This window comes from Alligator sinensis, unplaced genomic scaffold, assembly GCF_000455745.1.
Source record: "Alligator sinensis unplaced genomic scaffold, ASM45574v1 scaffold160_2, whole genome shotgun sequence".
Classification (NCBI taxonomy): domain Eukaryota; kingdom Metazoa; phylum Chordata; order Crocodylia; family Alligatoridae; genus Alligator; species Alligator sinensis.
The window spans coordinates 93276-103506 of NW_005842717.1; the positions used below are offsets into that span (position 1 = coordinate 93276).

The 10231-nt window shown below is 40.2% G+C and overlaps 1 protein-coding gene across 7 annotated transcripts in view; it reads right to left on the reverse strand.

Annotated features, from left to right (window-relative positions):
* ELF2 (E74 like ETS transcription factor 2) overlaps positions 1 to 10231 on the reverse strand; it is a 72388-nt gene extending 62157 nt beyond the window's left edge. For 4 of the 7 annotated variants that reach the window (XR_003096371.1, XR_003096370.1, XM_006034265.3 and 1 more), the window contains exons 1-3: positions 10179 to 10231; positions 2270 to 2493; positions 1095 to 1260 (exon numbers count right to left, since the gene is read on the reverse strand). Coding sequence is in view for 4 of the 7 variants with exons in the window: in XM_006034265.3 (XP_006034327.1) it covers positions 1095 to 1260; positions 2270 to 2341 (238 nt within the window). In the remaining 3 variants the exon portion in view is untranslated. Of the gene's footprint in view, positions 1 to 1094; positions 1261 to 2269; positions 2494 to 9992; positions 10144 to 10178 lie in introns of those variants that run through there. The other 3 variants (XM_025216259.1, XM_025216258.1, XM_025216260.1) reach the window with 3 other exon arrangements.

Consider the following 10231-nt stretch of genomic DNA (forward strand, 5'->3'; position numbering starts at 1 on the left):
GCAAACTCACAGACCTCACAGAACATAAAGAGCTTCCATCTGGGCTGACGTATAGTTGAGCTGAGAGAGCTCAGTACACTTGCAGCATGCAGCCAAACAGAGGTGCAACTGTGTTGTCACACCAACCCTGGATCCATCCCCATACCTATTCATAGCCCTTGTGAGCAACGTAATTATTAGCCTATCATGTACTCTGGGGCTGGTCTCTCTCAGTCTTGATACCAAGAGCATACTATTTCATATAAATAATTAAATATTTATTGGAGGAGGCACTTGAACTTAAGACCAATATCAGCTGAATGCCCTTAAGTCAGATTTCTCACTCTGGCCCAATTATTTATAAAGGAGGAACTGGTTCAGACAAACTGAGAGTGCACCCTTCATAATATCAAACCGCCTAACAATTAGGTTCTGACATATTTGTTCAAGTTCCTGCTCTTTATTAAATAAAGCTGAGATTTAAACTCTGACCTTGCATGTATCAGGAAAGTCCTCTTAACCACTAAGATATTCAGTGTTCTTGGATGACATTCACTCTCTCATTTCTTCCTGGACACTTAAACCAGGTTTAGGTTCTTAACTCCTGGAGAAATGTCACAGTTCACAGAGCCAAGCAGAAAAAGGTGAATCTCCAGATAAACAGGCACCTGTCTCTAGCTAGGTCAACTACTTTTGCATCGAAGCCTTGCCTCTTCTCTCTACATCACACCTGGCTACTTTAAGCAGCTCCCTGCTTAGCTGGCTTCTGGAAACACCATCTTAGGCATTGTACGGGGACCCTAGGCACCTAACAGATTGCTAAGGATTTCATTAGTGAGGAGGGCACCTAGCAGTTAACAGTTACTGCTCCGCAATGTCTTAGTACCTTGGCTCTTGTTAAATAACTGAAAAATATATCAGGAATCCAAACCAATCCCAGCTGAAATTAATGAAAGGCCCCCACTGACTTTAATGGGAACCAGATTTGGCCCCAGGTTGGGATATTTTTCTATAGGTAAAGAAAAAGTCACGTCCCTCTGGGAATGCTAGTAGTGACCACCTGAGTGGTGGCTAGGGCAGAAAAGCTATAAAAAGTATTTTGTTTTTAAATCTACCTGTTTCCACAGTTTCGGTTTCAATTTCTTGCTCCTCTGCTACATCTTGCATCAGGTAAGTCTCGTCATCATAAACCAGGACCTGAGCAGCATAACCCTGTTCTAGTCTGGCACTAGGAACTGGTTCCACAATCACTGCTGGGAATTCAGAGACTGGGTCATTTTCCTATAGAGAGAGAAAAAGCCCTAAATATTGCACCATCAAAACCTAAATTAATCCCTCCCCCCATTTTTAATTGTTTTATGTTGTAGAATAATTATACATTAAAGTAGAACAAACTTAAAGAGACTATTTAACGTAAGGACACTAAAGCAAAAGTCAAAATAAAGAAGATTTATCATGAAATTAAAGAATACCCTGGATCCCCTAGTAACTTCCTTCATGTTAAGTTGAACCATTTAAAGACTAGAGTTTCAATATTCCTTCCAAATTTTCTATGAAAATGTTGGCAAAGAGCATAATATTTTTCTAGCAAAATGCATTTGTATGAGAGAGGCCTTTTTTCCCCTACCCAGTAAATTTCAAGTTAATCTGTCTTAGACATTCCATTTCCTTTGTATTAAAATGCCTGTTACCCTGAACCTATCCTACAAAGACGTGTTTTGTTTAAACACAGGTGTTGCCACACTGAAATAAAAAAGCCAGAACTACACAGATATTTGGAGGTAGGCACATGGTATTGACAGGATCAGGATCCAGGTATGTTATTGCATACCTAAATGGGCTAATTCTTAGTGATACTGTACATCTATAACAATTGGAGACCTGGCTTGTTCAGAACACTATAAAGCACTATTTACTGCAAGTGACATGACCATGACACACCTTCTCACTTTTAATTAATCATATTTGATATGGTTAATAAGGGGTCAGATATTTGTAAAAGCCTCTTATACTTAGTTTCATTGTCCTTATAGTATCTGGAGGCTAAAGTCTGCTTAACATTTTAAAATGGCATTTTATATAGAATTTTATTTTGTAAATCTAGCCTGCTGTCCAGCAGACAGAATACAACATTCCACTTCCTCTCTTCTACAATACTTTCTAAGGAGTCTGTAATACTCCCATCAGTGACTATTAACCCATCTTACATAGCACGGTTACTGTAACCCCTGCCTTTTCATATAAGTAATAAGAAGCTAGTTGGCAAAAAAGTTCAACACAGATTTCTAACCTCCTGGTTTTTTACTCCATTGTTGTCAAACTCCAGGCCAGAGCCTCCACTGTCAACCACTGCTGATGTCATGGTGCATTCCCTGGAGGGGCTTTGAAACGTATTGAGTGATCCCAAAGACTGTAATGTTGAAAGCCTGTGGTATCAAAGGCTTAAGTTCAGAATCCAAGTAACATGTATCCAGAAGTCTTCTTTTCTTTTCATTATACTATTAACTGGAGATACTGAAAAACATAACAATGAGAGAAAGAAAGTTATAATAAAAAAGGAAAATATAAGCATTGTGAATTCTTTTAGCTTCACACATTCTGATGTTTACATTCAATGCTTGCAATTTTTACTGTGAAGTAAATATTGCTGTCTACTACACTGCTACATCAAGAGGGCACCAGTGAACACTTTTCATCTGACAGAAGATACAGTGATGTTAGTAGTTCAATTGTGTCATATAAAAGTATTTCCAAACCAGCTTTTAATGCTGAGGGAAATGTTAATCTGCTGAAAAAGTTGGTTAAGGATAATTTAGGTATTTATCTAAATAGCAGAAGAAAAAGCAATCTACTAATGTCATAATATGAAAAAGATGCCATAAATAATGTAACAATTTTTGAGAGAAAAAGTGCATGCAATTTTGGAAAAGTTTTTTTCAAGGTACTAGAATATATTAAAAAGATCATCTGTGACTTCAGTAAGTACTAAGATTGAAATTCTGTGATCTGGCTAAGCTGTGTTGAGCATAAATCAGGGTGAAATGTGAACAAAAGCAATATTTAGAATTTTTGGCATTCCCTTAATTCTGGGAAGACCTCACACTGGTCCATACCCCAGTGCAAGATAGAGTAGCCTTCACACTATTTACTCCACCTTGCAACTATCCCAAAAAGTGATCACTGGCAATTCTAGCAGCTGGAAATCAATGTGATTCAAAATTTAGTCATGATCTATGCCAGAGGCCGCAAGAATCCCCCAGGATGACTTTGTTCTACTTGGGGTATCTGTATACAGATAGGATTGTCTAATGGTTGGATCCACTAGCTTTGACATGGCTTTAGAATACTCAACCAGTACGGACAACTCTATCACTTCAAAGAACTGGGTATTTAGCCTTTTGTTGGTTTTTTGTTTGTTTGTTTGGGGGGGGTTTGGGGGGGTCTCCTTTTATGTTACTGTAATAATCAATACCTTTATGAAAAGAAAACACCTATCATGATAAAAACAAAGATTCTCTACCTCAGAAAATGGATCTTACAAGCCATCCAAATAGTTCACCCCTCCCTAAAAAGACACATCTGACACAGGTTTACCACACAAACTGTCAAGTCCCGTCATTTAGGAATAAAAATACAATGCTTCTAAAAATTACTACATAGCAATTAAGATAACTAAGACAAGTAATGAATGCACTGCATTCAGCTGCAATTACACCTCAAATCATGACAAGAAGAAGTTTGTTTGGGTTTTTTTACTTCTTCCAAGACCGTTGGAAAAAAAATTAAAATATTTGGCACAGGATGGTTTGACATGGACTACATCAATTTAAGTGTTATTTAAGTAAGGTTGTCACAACATGAAGCATTTTCTGATTCTCCCACTCCCAGAGCTAGTGCAGCTGCAGAGACACTAGCAAGAGTAAGAGCACTTGTGTCAACTGGCCAGAAGTTTTAGAATCATCAATTAACAAGCTTCAGTTCAGGTATAGATGACAATAGCAAAAAAGCCCCTCAGCGGTGGTCCTACAACAGTGGAGCACTGATTTACTTTATTGGTATCCACAAAATATTAGTAAGGATAGAGGGAAGAGGCAAACGGATAACAAATTAGAGGCTAGATAATTCTAGACACAATAGAAAGATCCACTCACTATTTATTTCTGAAGGGTGCTTTTTTAATTATGCCCAAAATCATGTACTCCAGTGATTCTATCAGACTAATCAATATTTGTGACATTAATCTGCATAATGAACTGCTTACACAGATGTGTGTTTACTGATAATGTCATATGCCAGAAAAGTATGAAAGAGAAGGTTTATTTGACACTACTAAAACAGCACTGTTCAGAATTAATACACTTATAAATGCTAGACTATTCCTAAACATGAATCACCCTTAAGCTATGTTGCCAGGAATATTGTAAGTGATAAGTGACCAGCTCCAAAAAGTTTCCCCCCCTCCCACCCCAAACACATTTGTTATAAGAGGAAACCTTTCTGTTTTATAGGAATGCAAAGAGTAAAATTTATATATAAAAAAAAAAAGAGTTCCATATCTTACTAGTTCTATAGTCAGGAGCTGCCTAAACACTCATTTAGCTTTTGAAAAAGCTAAAGCCAATTACTACACATTCCTTAAATCCAGTTTGATAAGAATTTTGTATCCAGCCTTCCCAAAGAGGAAACAGTCATAGAATTAAACAACTAGCAATTCTTCAGAAACAATCTGTATTCATAAGCGCGGTGTTGTCAAAATTAGTTTATTGCTTCAAGAAGCAAACTTTGGCTACTTCTTTAGATTAACATTATCTCTTCTTTTAGATGACTTTGAGCCGAAACCAAATTAAAAACTCATCACCAGCTAGCAGTAATGGAGAAGACAGACGCATGTTCCTAGAATGTGATACATGCGGGCCTAATCTTATCTCAATTATCCTCATAAGTAACTCCACTCAGATCAATGTATTATAACAGAGATCAACCTGATCCAAGATCTTGGACTATGCTCCAATATAAATGCCAGCTGTGAAAAAAACCCAACAGTCATACGCAGATACTTCAGCAGAGACAACAATATAGGCCAGTCCCTGTTAGGACAACAATATAGGCCAGTGAGCTGTTGAATGCACTCTATGAAGTGCCAAGGGATCATCTACCCATTTAACTGTGCGGGGACTGGACCCTATATCATTATAATTAATACAGCTCACTGGTTAATTAAACCAGACCATGTTGCAATTCTGCTCCATGAAAATCTCTATGGTGTTCAGGGTCCCTTAGCACTCTCTGCAGAAGTTGTTCAGCATCTTGCAAGCGAGACTGGCTCACATTGTAATTCTATCTATTTTCTTCACAGAACTACCTTGGTTGAGCAACCATGTTGGCTTTTTTGCCTAAATGGCATTATATTAAAAATGAAATGTATAAGTTATCTTCCATACTTGGATAAAAAGTGAGAGTTCATTCTGATATCAGTTTTCTTGGTAGCTAATCTTAACCAAGATTTAAGCACTGGAAAATCCTTATTGTGTCCTTGCAGTACTCTGTGATGTTTTTCAGTAGTTAAGTCATCATAATAGCAGCAAAATAAATGCAGCAAAAAAAAAAAAAAATTTAAATCAAGGATACAGCTGTCTTGCATGTACCTGAGAGTGAGGCAGCTGGGAAGCTTCCAACCAGCAATATATAGTGGGACCACGTACATGTTTTCACAATGCAGGTTCTGCTGATATAAAAGGCTGTCCTCCCACTGCCTTTCAGACATAAAAGATTGCCTTAAATGAACACTTTAAACTGTGAAAGGAGAGCCAGGAACGATTCTTGGTGTTTCTCAGAGGGCCCTCTACCCATAACAGCAGCCTTGAAGTGGACAGCTCCTAATCCAACTTACTAATTATGCAGTTTAGCACAGTACAGTTAAGTTATAAAGTAGGTTCAAATAGCTCCTCCGCACACAAGTGGTTTATGAACTTAACTGATATGTAGATAAACTAACATTATAAACAAAAGCAACAGGCAAAAAAAAGTACAACCAGTGTTGTGTTATGGAGCTAAATGATGTGCTTACCCAATGACACATACATAGAGTACATTATTTTTGTTTGGTTTCATGCATCATAGAATCAGACATGTAGGGCTGTAGGTCATCTAGTCCAATGCCCTGCCTGAGGCAGAATCATCCCTATCCAAAACATCCTATACAAATCCATAATCTAACTACACAACTGCAAGACATCACGCCCTAACCTGCCACAGGTAAAGTAGGAGACCATGCAGCCAACATCTTGCTTCTGTAAAACGTTGTTAAACACACACTCAAAGAGATTCCAGATAAAAGGGCGACACCCTGCTACAAAGACAGGCAAAATCCCCTACAGTCCGTACCAATCTGACCACAGGGTAAAATTCTTTCCCGACCCCAAATACAGCGATCGGTCTGATTTCTGAGAGAAGGGGCAAGATCTTCTATCCAGAAACCTCCAGCTTGAAGTATTACATAGGAACCCCGGTCATGGACCAAGGAGCCTACTGTTGAATGTATTGAAACCCCACTCTGGTGGCTAAACACCTGGTATGTTTTAACAATCAATAATATACCATGTGATCCACTAGAAAAGCCTACATTAAAAGGCACATACCAGCCTTACTCTCCCACCCCCTACCCCACTTCCCCCATGCCATAAGAAGCCTAAATGACTACTCTGTTGGTTTGGTCCTATCAAAGTAACTAATGCCCCTCTCAAGGTGGCGTTCAATGAAGGTGGAAGTAGAGATGCAGGAATAAGTGGCCTGAATGAGACTGTCTGGTGTCAATCTCCCTTCTGACTCCAGAAGGACATGCCTATCTTTATGGAATACAATGTACAAAAAAAAATTCTACACCTGACTCCCACTAACCCTTTGATGAGCTGATGTTATTAAATGCTTATCTACCTGCCTTTATAGCTATAAGGGCCGTCTTCAGAGATGTCACAGAGAACACAAAGAGCATGAATGGGGGATCCCGTGATCTTTATTAGCATAAAGGTTCAGCACTGACAACAGAAAAGTAAGACAAGATAAACGAAAACAGGTCTGCATTCCAAAGGGTGAAAAGTTAAAATTGCAGTTGGTTTGACTGACAACTGAGAGATGCATAGAGCTGTTTTTAAATGAAGCAGAAAGGCCAAAATTAAGATGCTGGGCTGTTAGAGATGTGCATGCATCCCAGATGAAGATTATTCTTCTGTTTCGTTAAGCCAGTTTTCTAGGTCCAAGGCTTCCTGGTTTTCAATAGAATTTGGGGATTTCAGCAGAACACTCAGAAACACTCAGTAGCACCCCCAAAAATTCAGAAAGCAAGATGACATTTGTCTGGAGGAAGACTTAGTCCTATTTAGAAAGCACTGAAAGATGTTAGTCTTTCTACAGACAAGAAATAGCCATACTGGATCAGATCAGGGAGACCCCTGTTCCAGTCCAACATCTGTCACCAAGAATTGCAAGTACTAGTACTTCAGAAGAAGTAGCAAAATCTCTGCAGTGGGTACTCAAGATACACCTGACCACAGAACGTTTCCCTCCCAATTCTCAGTAATTAAAGGCTGGCCTAAACTCCAAAATAAAATGGTTTATGCCCCATCAACAACTTCTGTTAATATTTGCTATTATAAGGTTCTGTGCACTCTGTAGCTTAAAGTGGATAGCGTATTCCTCCCTTTCACTCCATAAGCTTCATGCATGCCATCCTGCTATCCTTCTCCATTTAAGGGACTCCCCAAATCTTCCCCTGCCTAGGGATAACCTTCCTCTATAACCTCCATGTGAGTGGCAGAGTGCACCCCCATAACCACTTCCCTGGACACCTCCATTCCCTCACATGCCAGGAGCTTTGCGGTGCCCCTCTCTTCCATACCAGCGTCTAGGATAAGGTTCTGTGTAGCCTCATTCCCTACCTCTATATCAGGGGATCTGTGTGCCCCCTAACAACAAGGGAGGGTCTCAACCTCTTTCCCGTCTCCACCTTTAGTATTAATTTAATCTGAATACAATATTTATTTTAAATACAGTTATCACGCCCTCTTAAAGGTAAATAATCCCAAACTTTACAGCTTTGGTTTCATCCTGTATTTCTTCCACATACTGATCCAAACTTACTTCCCTTCTCTGAGCTCTCTCTAAAGTAGCACCACCCTTTTATACTGGTTTTTAGTATTGCTTCATATCAGTGTGGTATAAAATGCTAAGATCACAGCATCAATACCTGCATTTCCAGGACCAAGGAAACATCTGAACTTATTTGAAGTTTGTTTATTAGAATGCTGTCCTTATGCTGGTTTCTGTAAAAGTCAGATTTCCCAGATATTAGTAAAGCTACATGCATGTCTTAGTCCTGATTTTGAGCTATTCATTTTGGACTAATTAAGGCACTTCCAAAGATGTATGTTGCATGCGTATATCAAGAAATCTAGACCGGATATTTTTCTGTAAAAAAAATTACTATAGCCCTGATAGTGGAAACACTTAAAGGCCAAAAACAAACCCCCCCAAAAAATAACAGAATAGTCCTGATAGTGAAAACACAGAAAGCCTGCTTTGACTACTATTCAACACCCACCAAACAAGCCAAACACAAACCAAAAAAAATAACCATTAGATGGCACAAGGCTGAACATAGCACCAGCCGTTGCTGAACTCTTCACAATTACTTTTTAACTCTTTAAACCTCCTAAACAAAGATAGAACTGAAACAAAACTGCTCAGATACCATTCCAAAGACCTTTAATGGAGCGGCCCTTATCTTTCCAAAACATGCACTAAGCTCAGTGCTGTGCCATCTAATGGTCATTTTTTTGTTTGTTTTTGGCTGTTTTGGCAGGTGTTGAGTAGTCAAAGCAGACATTCAGCGTGTCCACTTTCAAGGATATAGTAAGTTTCTGATAGCAAAGTATCAGACTTAGAATTCTTGATGTACATGCCTGATGTACAACTTTGAAAGTACCTTAATTTGTCCAAAACAAATAGCTTGAAGTCAGGATTGAGATGTGCATGGAGATATGTGCATCTGGAAAACCTGACTTACAGGAAACCAGCACAAGGACAGCATTCTAATAATCAACCTTCAAATAAATTCAGATACTTCTTTGGCCCTGAAAACACAGGGACAGATGCCGTGATGTTGGCATGTTGCACCACACTGAAATAAGGAAAAATAAAGGAAACAATTATGTGACACTCCAATCTCTAGATGCAAAAAGTGATCACCAACATTACTGAGCTAAGATGTGTTATAAATTAGAATCACAAAGAAGCAAGAGCTGGGACAGGGAAACATTTCAGAAACAGGTCACACTTGTGGAATAACAATAATGATAATAATAATAACAATGACATAGGCAACAAAAGGATTAAGAAAGAGAAGAGGGAATAAAAAGTGATGGCAATGATAATAATAATGTGACATAACAGAATTAGAGAAAATGAGGGTTGGAAGGGACCAAAGGAGGTCATCTAGTCCAGCGTTTCTCAACCTGTGCATCACAATCCAAAAGTGGGTCACAACAAACTTTAAAAATGGATTCTCCTTTAAAGGAGAAAAAAAACCCGTGGGAAACTGGCTTTTCCCTTGCAGGCTGGCAGACTTCCAGCCTGCCGGGGGCTGCTCAAGAGCCCCCCCATGTCCCAGACACTGGGGGCCTGGGGGCAGCAGATGGCACTGGGGGCAGCAGTGAGGGGCACTGGGTCGGGGCTGTTTACATCGATGTTTATAAATGGGTCCTTGTAGAAAAAAAAGGTTTGAGAACCATTGATCTAATCCAACCCCCACCTCAGCAGGACCATCCTGAACTACATCGTCCCAGAAAACAGAAGGCTTAAGAGAAGAAGAAAATTAATAGTGATAATAATAAAAAAATATGACAAATGCATTTTAAAGTGCCCTTTGACATAGGCCAGCCCCTTCAGCAGCAGCAGCCAGGCAGCAACCTCCCCCTCCCCCCTTTCCTACAGCCACTGCCACCTCCCTGCTCCCTTACCCCAACCACCTTCGCGGAGAGGAGCGGTGCCCCCACCCCGCCGCCCGATGCCCCCCGGCGCCGCTCTCCTGCATACAAAGAGCGGGCAGGGAAGCGGCAGCGGGGCGCGGGGAGCCCGCCCGGCTCCATGAGGCTCCGCTTCCCCTGACAGCTCCCCAGGCCCTCCGGGAGCTCCCCGACGCGTACCGTGAGCGCGGGCAGCCAAGGCGCCGGCCCCCCCGGGACGAGCGCGCCGGAAT